At 37.5% G+C, this 15,402-nt stretch overlaps 1 protein-coding gene and 1 long non-coding RNA gene across 6 annotated transcripts in view; one reads left to right on the plus strand and one right to left on the minus strand.

The window, feature by feature from the left end:
* The window catches only part of LOC306997911, a 110,884-nt gene extending 106,419 nt beyond the window's left edge, over nucleotides 1–4,465 (minus strand). For both annotated transcript variants that reach the window (XR_013797472.1, XR_013797473.1), the window contains exons 1-2: nucleotides 4,305–4,465; nucleotides 2,880–3,019 (exon numbers count right to left, since the gene is read on the minus strand). This is a non-coding gene — a long non-coding RNA (uncharacterized lncRNA). The remainder of the gene's footprint in view (nucleotides 1–2,879; nucleotides 3,020–4,304) is intronic.
* Nucleotides 4,466–5,000: 535 nt separating this feature from the next.
* The window catches only part of brip1 (BRCA1 interacting helicase 1), a 54,432-nt gene continuing 44,030 nt past the window's right edge, over nucleotides 5,001–15,402 (plus strand). For 2 of the 4 annotated variants that reach the window (XM_079611502.1, XM_079611504.1), the window contains exons 1-6: nucleotides 5,012–5,171; nucleotides 5,539–5,677; nucleotides 5,827–5,938; nucleotides 6,480–6,671; nucleotides 9,062–9,201; nucleotides 9,294–9,452. In XM_079611502.1, coding sequence (XP_079467628.1) covers nucleotides 5,585–5,677; nucleotides 5,827–5,938; nucleotides 6,480–6,671; nucleotides 9,062–9,201; nucleotides 9,294–9,452 — 696 coding nt within the window. In that variant the 5' untranslated portion in view covers nucleotides 5,012–5,171; nucleotides 5,539–5,584. Of the gene's footprint in view, nucleotides 5,172–5,538; nucleotides 5,678–5,826; nucleotides 5,939–6,479; nucleotides 6,672–9,058; nucleotides 9,202–9,293; nucleotides 9,453–15,402 lie in introns of all 4 variants that reach the window. The other 2 variants (XM_079611501.1, XM_079611503.1) reach the window with 2 other exon arrangements.

Consider the following 15,402-nt stretch of genomic DNA (forward strand, 5'->3'; position numbering starts at 1 on the left):
ATGCAACTGGACCCATAAAAATTTTAATCAAATACATTTTTAGTTATACATTATATAGAATAATTTTTTTGTTTTTTTATTGGAATGTGGAAAACATATCAACAACGTTCTCTCATCCAAACAGATCAGAGACTCTGGCTCAGGCGCTCAGGGCTGGAAAAAGAACGAGATTTGATGTTACATAATATCAAGCTGAAGCATATTTTATTTGGAGATGTTCTACAAATAACTGTACGACTCAAGCCATTCCTTTGATATGGTCAGTTGTGCCTGGTTCTTTCTGACCACCTATTCATGTGACAGAACATAGTGGCACGCGTTGGCGAGTCTCCCCTTGTTCTCTTGGCACAATGTGAACACGTACTTGTCATAGCGGACTGGGAACGCACACAATTAAACACGTCAGCATGGGGTACCTGCCCTGGGCCGGCAGGGACACAGCACTCGCTGTCACCAAAAGCAGCGCCTCGGATACACACACTGCCACAAGACGGCTGTGAATGTGTGTGTGTGTGTGTGTGTGTGTGTGTGTGTGTGTGTGTGTGTGTGTGTGTGTGTGTGTGTGTGTGTGTGTGTGAGAGAGGGGGGCAGATGATTAAGAAGTTAGTCTGAGCAGCATACAAAACAAAGCGCGACTGTGACCTCAATTTACACCATGCCGCTGTAGTGACACTAGATGAGGATATTCAGAGAGAGTGAAGAGAGAAAGCCTTGCTGTATGGCTCGAATACACTATTCTTAACAGCCTGACTGGGTCGCAGGAAAATGTGTGTGCATGAGTGCCAACTACCTACTTCCTATTTCTCTAGGAAATACATTTATTTGCAAAACGATATCATTATGATAAAATAAGTGCCACATTCAGGCCACAAAACTGCAGTTTGTCTGACAAACTCACTGACAGCGTAGACGTCTGTTTGGCAACCATTTGCACTGTTATTCTTGTTTGTGACGGAGGCAGAGACAGAATTACCTCGGTTATGTGCAAAAAGTCAATTAAATTAACTGTGAAAGGCTATTTATTTTAACCCGAGGATACATTTTTTGTTCTTAGTAATTATAGAAAAACAGCACAACATGTGTTGGCAAGAGAACAAAGAAAGAAGCTCTAGGACTAGTCCTGTCATCATACTGCCATCCTGTGGTCAAAGAGAGATGTTTCACAGCAAATGGACAAGACAGACACCTTTGCAGCACTGCCACTGTGTACCAGTATCTGCAGTTAGAGTAGGCCTACCATTGAAAAGTTTGGGTTCATTAATAATTTATACTTTTATTCAACATTGAATTGTTGAAAAGTTATACACTTAAAGTGTCGCATAAGATTGCTGTTTTAAATAAATGCTTGTTTAAAAAAAAATGCATCATGTTTCCACAAAAATATTAAGTTTAATGAAATCTGCTAAAAATTTACATTTTCGATCAAAGGAATAAATTTTATTTTAAAATATATTAAAATAGAAAACATTTAGTATTTTGCAATATTCCTATTTTAACTGTATTTTGAACAGTAGTGTATTTAGAAGTGTGAGAGATTGACTATGTATTGTGTATAGTGCACTATGCAGCACCTGTTACTTGAGAATGTGTGGGATAGAAACTGTATTGAAGCAAAACTGTGTGTACACCCATTTGGCTGGTCTCTACAGAATAGCATCCGACAAACACCACCATTACACCACAGTGTGTGTAATAGGAAACAGTGGTGTGCATAAGTAAATTCATTTAGAATTGTAATATGTTATTTGCATAAAAGATTTGCCTTAACATCCACTCATGCTTAAGTGAAATGTAAATAGAAATGCATGACATGTAGTATTAACCTGTAAGCTAAATTATTCATTAAAATATTTATAATGCATATGTTCATTGTAATCCATTATTAATTGAGTTATCATTGAATCAGAAACAAAACAATAATTAAACTGTCTGCATATCAGCTATCGAACACATAAAAACAATCTGCATATCAGTTGTTAAAACAGAGTGCAAAAGTCAGGTTCCGGAAGTAAAAACTCCATTAATTTTCTCCATAGGGAGATTGATTTTTAACAATAACTTATAAATCTTTAAAGACAGACCTACTGTGAGCAACGACATAATCAATGATATTTGCTTCTGTTGAAGCAGTCAGCCTGCGTTTTTCCAACTTATTTTTAAAATAATTGTGTTGAACAGTGGAATTTGTGATGAAAAACTACATTACCCATGATGCAGTACAGAAAATTACACCAATCAGAGTCGAAAAAAGCAACACATGGCAAAAGATCAATTTAGATCTGCCTAACTCCCATCAAGCACTGCAAATGATCTAGAAGATCTGCCTACAGTCTCAAAATACTTCAATATTTGTATATATGTGAATATTTTGCAATAAACTTAAAATATATGCATGTATAAATGAGCAAAACGAAAAACAGAAATAAGCGTTCCGTTTTCTAATTTTTCTAATTTCAATATTAAAACGAAAAATTAATAAACATGAATGGCGCATGGACAGGTATGGATCTATAATCCATTTCTGCTCTATTGGTTTCGTCGTTAACTTTGAATAAAGTAAACTAAGCAGCTTTTTTTTCTGTTATCCTTTTAAAATTACAAGTGAAAAGAAATAATATGCCTTGGCAAAAACAGTGAGCAGACTTTAATGAATGCCAAAGATAATTTCTTTCTGCGGAGCTAAAATGCAAGCACACACTCACACACACTTGCAAATGCAATCTAGAGACAGACACAGTCGCCTTTGCTTTGCCATCAACACAAGTTGCACAACTGCACTGCTCTGATGGATGTTAACAAATAAAGCAAATGATCTGCGAGATTAATATGCATGTTAGGTGATACCACAACATCAACTGGTGTAGCCTTCAGTCATGTACCTGCTGGCAGAGGATGTAGGTGATAATGTTGAGCTGGTTATGAATGTGCTGTAGATCATGAGGTCCCACCGGTCCAGCTAGGATGAAGATAAATCACTAGACTCCCATCAGCCTCTTCTCTCAAATAGGCTACACACCTGCTGCATATACAAATAAGTTTGAGTGTTAGGTCTATTGTTATATAAATTATATTATATCTGAAGTAGGAACTTATTACATCTCAAGCTCAAAGTGAGGGTTATGGCAGGTGTTGTTCTTAGGTCTAGAGTTTCTAGTGAATTGTGATTGTTATAACTGTTGGGATGGGCACAATGCTACTTTTCTATGTAATAATATCACCCCTGCCCAAAATGATATTGTTTTGTCTTAGCTTGGAGCACTGGAGTCATATATCGCTGCATACTATCAAACAGCCACAAAATAAGTCTTGAGAATTAAACCTCTCGTTTTCTCTAAGCATTTCTGAACACCAAACCTGCAGAAATATCACATCTGAAATGCTGAGTGATATGGAAATGAGGTTTACGGCACTCTGAGCATGTTAATAATGCTAATCCTGGGATTACGGGCACATTTTCAAGGTGCAATTACATCACCAAGCATCTTGGGATCACCATAATCACAGATTGTGCATGACGCTTCAGCATAATCCCACCTCATCCTTATTAACTATAGTTGGTGCCATCCAGACTCCTGTTAAATAACAGTTTTACAAGACTTTGTTTTTTCCTGATTCCAATTTACCTCAGATCATACATTTCACAATTCTATATATATATATATATATATATATATATATATATATATATATATATATATATATATATATATATATATATAATTGGGCTTCTTCTCAAAGGTTCACTTTCCATATTTCATTTTATGTGAGTTTAACCATGGCCGAAAAGGTTTTATTTGTATAAATGTATTATTATTAAAAATATATAGGCTATACAAGTAATAGTGGTTGTTTTTTTTCCTGAGACACCATCACCTTGATATGTAACACTTTGTCACACTTTTAGATTAATTTAAATGTAAAGTTATTCATATTAATAGCTACACCAGAGAAACAAAAATGGCTGCTGCTTATTTTGGTGACACTAAGTTAGTGTAGAACATCAATTTGTTTTTTTCATTGAAATGAAGCTAGATTTGTCAATACAATAATTGACGAATTATTATAATGATGCGGAAACGAGTTAATTGATAGGCAAGCCAGCCAGGGAATACATATTGTGAGAAAATAAATGACGGACTACAATGAACCCCAAGTCGAAAAGATTAATTCGGACCTTCTTGCCGCGGTAACGTTAGGCCTAGGCTACTAAGTTATTACATTATATGATCTCTTTGTGATCTCATAAAAGTTACTCAGTGGTAACGTTACCTGGATAACGTTAAACTTTCTCAAAATTCTCTCACCTGCACATGTTTATCAGTTCAGTGCCACCTGATGTAACGTTAGTCACGAATTACTTTCATGATTAATTCAGATATACTTATAGTCACACTAAGTAAAGTTCGGTTAGTTTTAATAACCATGCGGATCTTCCTTGAAACGCTTGTGTCCTCTGGCTGCTGGACTGACTTCATTTCATTAGAATTACTTTTATTTTGAAAAATAAAAATATATGTCTAAAAAAAGAAAGAAAGGAAGGTATGGAGACACAGACAGTCAATTACATTTTATGTATATGGAACTTTTCTAGTTATATTGCTAATATAATAATAATTCCATTGTATCACTTCTTAAACTTTACAATGTGCGTATAGTTTCCCCTTTATAAAATGTTATTTCAGTTCAAATAATCTTTGAATATTTACAACAGAAAAAAATAATTACAATATTTTCCATGCCATTATAACATACATCGCATGAGTAATCTGTTAGTTTTAAAAAGCTCCAGTATGGTTTGGATTAGATCACATTGGTCTTGTTGTTTTATATGTTTGTGTCTGTTATTCTGTTTAATATTTTCAGCTATTCAGAAAAATCTTAGAATTATTTAATTTCTTTGAACATTTGAGATATAAAAACTCACTGGGAAATATGTGATATTATTTAACATTTTTGAGAGGGAAAAAAATGAAAAGAGGTCTTTTATTTTGACTGCGGACGTCACGTTGACGACGTAAGAACGTCTTGTTTTGAGTGCTGCAGCGCGGGAGTTTCATTTTCCTGCCTCGTTTTGTTTACACACTACACAGCCTAAATTATCCTGTTAAAAATGTATTTTTTCGTTTCTACGTAAATCATCTGCAATTCCTCTAATTTACATTACTCCTGAGGTAAACCAAGTAACTCACGGGTGTTATTTTCATGCTAATACTTTAGCAGCAAGTAACGTTAGCAGCTATGACAAACTATCTTGCTACGCAGACAGTTCTGTAACGTTAACGTTAAATATTATAATAAAACACTCGTTTATTCTTGTGTAGTCGGTTGAATCATGTCATATTTTAGATATGTTATTAGTTAGGTCAAGTGTCGGTTCAAATATTACTCGTGTAACGTTAATTAAGATAGATGATGTCAAGCTAATTTGGTTTAAATTAAGTGTTTAACAGTTACCCACAGCACACTTTGAAAGGAGGAGCTGAGCTGTCAAAGTGTCAGATGAAGAGTCTCATAAAGCTCTAATGTTTCTGTCCTCAGACACTGACTTCCACTGGACACAGAGACACACACACACACACACAGAATGGCTGGGGCTCCCGTGGACTACACCATAGGAGGGGTGGAAATAAACTTCCCCTGCAAAGCTTATCCCTCTCAGCTGGCCATGATGAATTCAGTAAGATCTGTTCTCTTGAGCCTAGTGACAGACAGACTTGTTGATGTGTTTTACAGTGAATTAGTTTTGTCAAGACTCATGAGAAACATCTTTATACAAAGCTGTAATTTTCATGTTTGGAAACGTTTTTTTTTTTTCATCTATCTTAGATCATTCGTGGACTTAACCAAGGAAAACACTGTCTATTGGAGAGTCCTACTGGCAGTGGGAAGAGTCTTGCTTTGCTTTGTTCCGCCCTTGCATGGCAGCAAGCACAGTTTGGTATGTCTAGAAGTATTTTCAATGAGTTGTAATGTTTTTAACTTTTCTGTCAATGGTTCTGGCATCTACGCTAACTAAGGTATAGAGAGCAACAGATAAACGATCATTTTAATCAGACTGTACTTTGCTGTTTGGTGATTGTGCAACATCAAACCACATTTACATTATGAAACTGATGTGTCAGATGTGAATATGCAGGTTATAAAGCGTTTTAGGTTCATCGTGTAGCCAAAGCACATTATCACTTTGAGAAAACTAATAAAAAAAGACAGAAAAAGAAAAATATTTATAGATGACTGTACTATACACCAAATATATTGCTGAAAATTATGCTGTATGGACCAATTATGTTAAATATGGTTTGAAAAAATTTACAGATATGTTTGAAAATTTTAGTCTGGAAAGTATGGAATTTGGAAATGAAAAATGTGTAGGAACCTCTATGTATGATGTGATACTAAACTCTTGTTAACTTTTTTTCTCTATAAAACAATGCATTTACACAATGCCTCATATTTTGTTAATTTTATTATATGTTAAGGTAAGGAACAGCCAAAAGCAGGCACCAGTTCGGCCGACTGTAAGAAACCAGAAGTGGTTACTCCATGTCAATGTGTGTGCCACAGCCAAAATGCACATCCCACTTTCAACCGCACAGCATCTAAACCACCTCTGGTGGATCTTGCTGGTGAAGGGACTTCTGCTGAAGCTACAACCCCTCTGTCAAAACGAGGTGAGCATTTTCTGAAACATTTTTATGGTGCTGTCAAATTAATTTGGTAACCTTGTGATGGTTCAGTGATTATTTTATGCTGATTCAAACCAATAACTCAGTTGTGAGTGTGAGTCTTTTCAACAATACATTAAAATAACTGGCTCAAAGGAGTCATTTGTTTCGTGAATTAGTTCAGATGGTGTGTGTGTGTGTGTGTGTGTGTGTGTGTGTGTGTGTGTGTGTGTGTGTGTGTGTGTGTGTGTGTGTGTGGCAAGTAAAAAACAGTGCAATATATACATCTTATAACATTTAGATGTTTAATTTTAAGACATTTAAATTTATATTTATATTCTACAAACTCATTACTTACTGAAGATGAAATATAATTTCTTAAAGTCTGTTATGCTATTTTAAAGGCTCTTAATTTTGTTTTGTGGTTCTCCTACAACATTACTTTAAGCACACTTTATTTACTCTGATACTGCAGCAAAAACGACTTGCCTAACTAATAAAGTTCAAACATTATTAAAGGCAAGTGAACAGTCAGTAAAAAATAATAACAAATACACTATTTACAAGCACAGATAAATACACTATAACAAAGTTACAAATAGAGTAGGGTCTAACTAGTATTAATTCCAGATACAGAAATGTACTAATAATTAAATGTAAAAACACTATAGTGTTCTATAGTGTATTCATTTAATATAGCTTAATCTTTGTTAAAGCTGTGTTTTTGTTTTTTGATTAACAGTAATGGCTTAGACAGAAGCAGGCATTTATAGGCTGTTGTGCACGGATCCAATATGATACACATCCGATTTCTTGGCGGCCTTGGCGATATATAGGTTAACCACTGCTTTAGACTTAACGGACTGTGTTTAACGACAATACTTGCCGAGAGTGCATGTGTCCAGCCAAGTGCAAGGAGACGCAAAAAAAGGAATCAATTCGGAGTTTGCATACTATCTGAAATTGCACACTCTCTGTGTGCACGCTTTGGGTGTATGCGGCTGTGCCCGTGGATAACAGCACACGAGGTGGTGTGCCTGGTACGTACGGATCAACTATTATTCGTTTAATCACTAGTTTTAGTCAATGAAAACGTAGTCACATTTTCGTCATGCTGCATAATTGTTAACATGAATTATCCTGATTATTTTGCTCAATAGTATAACCACATCGATTGTTGTCATTTGAAAAATTGAGTTTTGCATTTCATCAGAATTACTGCACTATCACGCAAGCACAACTCAAGAGAACATCAACCCATGCATACGCATATGAGGTTTATTTTACCTCATCTAGTTTCCTGATTTATTATATTTAGCATATAAATGAACACTCTCTACTTTATGAAAACTGGTAAAACAAGAAAAATATAAAATGCTTAATATTAATTCCAAATTATGTTAAGGTTTTTCTATTAAAACAACAACAAAAGACTTTGTACTGTCTCGCAGAGTTTGTGTAAGTGCATTTATTAATCAACAAGAGAGCTTAGCCTACTCAATAACTGCATTTATCATGCATTTTAGGCTATGTCTACATTAATCCAAATACATTTGAAAACTGCGTTTTTGTTTCAAACCGCGCTATCCACACTAGCGCTTTAAAGCGTTTTCGCTTCGATACTGAAACGTCAGAATATGCTAAATTCAACTTACTGCGCTTGCGTAAAACCTCATAAAAGCTCACTGAGATGATACAGACAGAACAGACATCGTAAAGTTCTCATGCTATTCTTCTGGCGGGATCATTTTATTTAGCAAAATATCTCACCATTCACTGATGCGTCCAGGTCACACTCAGTCACCAATATATGTTTGGTCTTAAAACGCAATCGCCCTCATGTTTTGCCACAGAACAGCAATTGCAAGTACATTTTTTTGTCATCTTTGCAGGACTGCGATATGAAGACTGTACAAAGTAACGTATCTTATGCAACAGTGTGAAAGTGAATAGCACAGGTATAAACATAAATATCTATTGGTACAATATGCATCACATGACTAAACATGCGTCATCGTTTTCAAATACCTCAGTTTTCGTAGTTCACACTACAACACGAAAACGGCATTTTCAAATTTATCTACTTGGCTGTGCGTTTTCAAAAAGCTCCATCTTTGTTGACAAAAACGCAGTCTCAGTGTGGATGAAAGGCCAAAACAGAAAAAAATATGCATTTTCAAACGAAAACTTATTAGTGTGGACAAGGCCTTAATCTTTGAAACTTTACAAACCTTTTACATTTACGAACAGCTATATTACACACTACATGAAAGTTAGATCTAAAAAAGCATAATAAAAGCACTTTAAATGTAGATTCAGCACTGTTAAGGAACACTTTGATACATTACTTAAGTGTAATCCATTTTCTCATAAAGTATGTATCTTTGTTTTAGCAGACAAAAGTGACCAGCCTAAAAAGTCAACTTTGTCTTCCCGTCTCTCTGAGAAACTTCAATCCTCTCTCTCCAATGGAGAACAAGATGATGATTTTAAGATTGACAGGAAGCGTATTCGTACACCAGGCGCAGAGCAAAAGGTACAGCTTCCAATAGCTTCTATTCCTATGACATTATTGATTGGCTTGTTGAGTCTTGTCGTCACACTCAGGTTTCTTTTTTCTTTCCACAGAACAGCAAGCGAAGATGTCTCGAACGAGGAGTGATTTACATTGATGATGATGAAGAGGAGGATGATATGGGGAGACCAGTGCCTAGGGCTCAGAGTTGGACCATGGAATTGAACAGTGGTGCCAAAGCTGCCAGCTGCCAGTCGCAGCCACAGTGTTGTGTAAGTGCACCTCAGACTCATTTTCTACTCTTATCTTTAATTTGGAGAATATGATGTAATAGTGTCAAAAATAGCTATGAAGAGCACTGTTTGATATTTCTCTACATTTCATCATCCAGTATCCATTAAAGGGATAGTTCACTAAAAAATGTTTAATTCTGTGATCAATTACTCACACTCATGTTGTTCCAAACCTGCATGAATTTCTCGATTGTGTGGAACTCAAAAAGAAGATATTTTGAAGAATGTTGTTGCCCTAACAGTTTCTCAGTAACTCATACAATAAACTCATATGGTTGGAACATCATGAGGAGCTGTAAATGATGACAGAAATTATTTTAATAATTTTTGGGTGAATTATGGCTTTAAGACTTCTGCTGTTTTGCTAAGGGTGCCACTGGAATATTATTTATTATTAAATAAACAATATTATAATTATATATTTAATTGTAACTTGTAATTATTAAATAAATTAGATTATCAATATAATATTATTTATTGCGTTGTATTATACATTGACCACCGGGTGGCAGCAAAGGATCGGTCAAAACAGGTTCATGGGGATATTATTGGATTCATTGCAGGGTTTTTTCACACAGCTGTGTCCTTAAGCAGGCAGTATCTCGGTTTAATTATTGTAATTTGAATCCTATTTAATGTACACGCACATAGTCGCTTAGGCTACATCCTATAAATGTTGGATGGTACTAAAACAATGCTCACTACTAGAGGTCGACCGATAGTGGATTTTACCGATAACGATAGCTAGGTTGGGCCATACTTGCCGATAACCGATTAATGAACCGATAGTTTTTAAAATTGATACCGGATAAAAACAAACATAACACTCCAAGTAAAACAGTGCTGAATTTTATTATAAAAAAAAAAAAAACTGTATTGAACCATGAAAACATGCTAAATTAAATAAATATATAAATGTGAATAAATATTTAAGTCAATAAAAGACATTCATTCAAACTGAAACAAAAAGTAATACTCTAAATAACAAATAAAACCAGTTACATTCAAATTTTAACTATTTAACTGTTCTTTTCAAGCCAACTTAATTAATAAAAAAGTAACAAAATTTGTATTAAAGTGAAGATGAAAAAAAATAAATAACCGAAATCGAATGCTTTTCTGATTCGTTTATGTTTCTGTCGGCTGTATGAACATATCAGTTTGCTTACGTCTCTAGCTTTAAATATGCAACTTCTCTGCATATTTAATGCATAAAAGTGACCAGCTGGATATGAACTAATGCAAATATAGAGGTAACAATTGTGACATTAAACATTCGGGTCGGACTTACGTTTATGTTTGTCAGTGTTTTAACCGCTTGAGGTACTACTAATGTTACTAGCGTCCTCTCAGCCTCGAAGGCAAACAAACATACTGTTGTGCTGTTCTTTCTCTACTAATGCAGCATTTAGTCAACAAATTTATCACTTTATAATGATATGACAATGTACTGTATACATACATTTGAGCTGTCGGTGCTTTAAACGCGCGTCTGATGTCAGCGCTCTCCACGCAGCATGTGCTCTCAGTGCAGCACGCAGAATCACGTGTCGAAATAAACAACACGAGGCACGAGTTTTTATTACACCTCTAGAGGCCGCTCTTGTACTGCATCATGCCAGCAGACACTTCTCAGCTCTTACGGCGGTGATCCACTTGTCCGTGCAACACTTCTGTCGCGCTGCACTCCACTATATTCCTATGGGTGACGTCAAGCGACTTTGACGCGCTCGCAAAGCATTCCGGGAAGGCGGCGCTTCATTTGAAAAAATGCCGCGCGTCAAAAAGCTGGCCGATACCCATCTTTATGCAAATGAATTCCGTTGAACTCGAGGCGTCTATCCAATAGAAGCACGCACATGGAGACGGAGGGAAGTCTCTCGCGGGTCCTTTGTTTTTGACTGGTCGCTGGCTCAAAACCACGCCCATAGCGGTAAACTAGAAGAACGCCCATCAACGTTCATATGTGGGGAGGCGTTGCGACACCACACGACATTCGTGTCGGACAAGTGGATCAGTACCGTTACACTGTGTAATGAATGACAGCGTGCGCTTCTCAGCCGCTCCAGCAATGGACGCAACCAGGAAAAACTATCGGTATATATTTTTGCCGATAACGATAGTTCCACCAGTCAACAATCGGTGCCGATTAATCGGCAAAACCGATGAATCGGTCGACCTCTACTCACTACAGTGTGAATGCAAATGTGGGTTTTTGTTGATGTTTGGGGATACTAGATTCACTAGATCACAAACTTCATGGTATGTTATCCAATCTTTTGGATTGGATGAAATCTGCCTGACATTTTATCTGTAATTTGATAACCTTAAACAGACAGTTTGTACTTTATCATTTCCATTAAGCAGAAATCCTCCTAATGGGGGGTTACCATTCATTTGGCTTGTTGAGAGAGGCTCACATGTAGGGCTATAAAATGCAGCTCAGCATCTCCATGTACTGCATGAGGAAAATCTGATACAGTGTAACAAACACCGCAGGTATTCACATGGCCAGTGGTGAAAGGAATCTGTGTCAGTGTGAACGCCCCGTCACACCGTAGGACATATTGCTTACAACAGGCACAATGGAAAAGGGAGTGACTTGTCGTATGTGTTCCTCGAGATTGGTGGACGATCACCGAAGAGGACGGCCTGGGCTTGATGGGCGGGCCTATGGGTGTGTTGGGTAGGGGGAAGAAGAGAAAGCAGGCCTTAGGTTTCACTCTCTCACCTGACACCGTTCTCGGCCCCTGCCACCGCTGACTGACATCTTCAATGGGCCCTTTGAAGCGAGCTCCAGTTTAATTAAGAGGTTTGCCTTGCTTGGCAGTGATCTGTGAAAGCCTGGGATAAATATTGAATGGGGTTCACCCGCTGGTTACGGTGCTCCGGGGATAAACAGGTGCTTTGTAAGATTGGGGATTTGCGGGGTGGGGGCACTCCGGGGCAGCTATCAGGAGGGCTATATGGAGTAAAGACCTCACTGAAATGCTTCACTCGCTGTGTCTGTCTCTCACCCGCTATCTCCTTTTCTCTCTGTCCATCTGTATGGTAAGGGTGCAGTGGCCCAGGCAGGCGGACAGTGTGAGATTTCAGTCTCTCAGGTGTCAGGCTCTCAGAGCCAGCCTGTTGAAATGCAGTCTCCATTGTTCACGCTCACACTTGGGCCTGCATCTTCCACCACAGGGCCATTGTAGAGCACAGACAATCTAGCCTCACCATCTCAAACACAGGAGCTGCTCTCTCCACACCTCACCTGGCAAACAGAAATGGCACTGTCTAACAGAACAAACCCAGCCCTTATAAGTTTTTTTTTTTTAGCAGTAACTGATAAGTACTCTGTAGGATCCTCCGCCTCTTCAAACAAGAATTTAATGATTCCTGTTCTGATGTTGATTCGTCTTAATGATTCAGGTTGCTTAACGGTTCCATTAAGGATTCTTTTACATTTGAGTTGAATTAATTGAGAAACTGCTACGTCTGATCCGTAAGAGTTTGTCATTTACTCAAACAACTGGCCATAAGAGTCATTAGCACGAGAATCAGACGTCAGACGTGTATGTTTCTTGATTTATGAAAGTAGTTTACTTTGGAATGTTTTGACTTTGATTCACTGTATGTGTTTTATGAGTCAGTTATTTTTAGTGAATCAGTCATCAGCTATGAAAGGTTTTTTTCTTAAAAGAGAAGAGTTCATAAAAGGCATTAACTTGGGAATCTTTTGACTATATTGTGTTTCTGTTTTTGATTCACTGGCTCGTAAGAGTCATTTGCTTGCAAATCAGGCTTCACAAGTAGTGCTGTATGTTTTTGTTTCTTTGAAGCTTTTGACTTCATTGGTCATTCTGTATTTTTTTTATTCGCTAAAAAGGAGTAAGTATTTCATTTTAGAATCAGACTTCACAGGTGGTGCTGTATTTTACACTGAGTAGTAACACATTGAACACTTTCCAAATCACTTTAATTTTAGTGCGGGGTTCCATCTACATCAGCGGAAGAATGCTCATCCGGGAACCATTAACGTTACCAACTGTCACAGTTCTGGTTTGTAAAAAAAAAAAAAAAAAATCCAGCAAAAATAAAGTTCTTTCTCTACTCTTCATGTATCCATTACCCCTAAAACACTTGCAGCTTATTTTTTGTATTTGTAGTATGTGTGCTGGCCCTGAACTGTAACTAGCTGTTAGGTCCCACAGGAGCTGTGAAATGCTTTCATTGTACACCAGTGCTGCAACAAACCCCCGAAGACGCTTTCCCAATATCCTTGCTCATTTTTTGGTTCCAGAACAATGGCCACATTTTATTAGCAGAGCAATGAGCTGCTAGATGCATCTGCAGGTGTCTGCCCCTGACTGGAACAGCATGCTTGGGTTAACGCTCCCACACAATGCCACACACTGTTTTATTAGGAGGCGCTGTTGAGGTCTGGAGTGGCCTGAGGTGTAGCTCTCTGCTCCGCTGATATCAGGGCCTCGCTGGAAAGAATGCGCCAGTCCGCCTGAATGTGTCTATGGCGGCAGGTCTGGCCAATGGAGGCTGTTATCTGCATTCCAGGGGTGTCTTATTTGCTGTGCAGTAGCGAGAGGGGCCGAAACTGTGGCAGGCTGCATGTAACGGATACCCTTGTGTCAGCTGTTTCCTGCACGGCTACTGACAAGGCCTCCCATTCACAATCGGCCCTTTCTCTCCCCCCTGCGATGAATAAGTAATTATTCAGTATAGGAGGCAGGATACTTGGACTGGCCTATTGAATGTGGCAGCAGCAGGTAAGGTGATCGGCAGGGCCGTAACTCTTCCTGCGAAGCCGTAACCTTAGCTGCTGCCAGCTCTCTGTTTATTTAGCACGTCGGACCTGGTCTTTGTCCCACCGGGGGACGGTTTGCAAGACAGGCTCACGTTCGCTTCCATTCTATCACTTACTGTAATATTTAATGACAAACAAGGTTTGAGAAGCAACTCAGGTAACAGGAGCTGGATCTCTTCAGTGGAGTGCAGGCTAAAGGACAGCTTGATCCCTGATGTGAAGGTGTAACACACGCCGTGACTTAGCATTTGCTTATGAGGGATAATCTTACTGTCACTTTTAGGTAACTGTTTAGCTACTGTTATTTTGAAGGACTGAAGGAAGACTGAAAATAGACATTTTATTTTACAAAATCGTATAATATCTATTAAATTATGCATGCTCATTTAGATTGAGTTTTAAATGCCAGCAAAGGTAAAGTTAAAAACACAAATAATGTAATAACAAAGTTAAATGTAATCTTTAGAAAAGTTCAAAATGAATATACATTGTTTCATTCTGTACATTATAATTGCATGAAGCCTAAATTCACTTTTAGCATTTAAAGTGATATTTTATTTTTATTTATTTATACAAAATAATAACTGAAATATCAACCAATTATCTAAATTGGAAAAAAAATGAAAAAAGTAGTCTAAATTAAAACACTTCACAAGATTTTCTTGTTTTATGCATGCAGTATTTCAGTACTCTGACAGTAACACTGTGTCCCACAGAATGAAGCAATGACTCTGTTTGACACCAACGGTGTAACACATGAGTTGTGTCATTCCCATGAATGGAGGGGAAAGTGGGACACTTAAAATGCTCATACCATCCTCAAGATCGGTTTCACCACTAGAGTTGGCTGCAGGCAAGCATGATTCTTTGTGTGAAAGCTGCAATTAAAGAGATCCAATCAGGGGGCCAGTAGCATGAACAATGGCACGGTCTAAAATTACTGTCTTGCTTGGGGTCATTCTGTCTTGACTTATAGCTTTTGCCTGTTATTTGAATGATTATCTATATGACTGCTAATACAAAAGCCTTTTCATGAGCTGGACAAACAAGGGCTGTTGAATTGCTTCAAGTAGGTTGTTTCTCTTTGTAATGTTTACGCTTGACTTGTTTTTCTCTCTCCCTCTT

Source organism: Phoxinus phoxinus (assembly GCF_949152265.1).
Source record: "Phoxinus phoxinus genome assembly, chromosome: 4".
Lineage (NCBI taxonomy): Eukaryota > Metazoa > Chordata > Actinopteri > Cypriniformes > Leuciscidae > Phoxinus > Phoxinus phoxinus.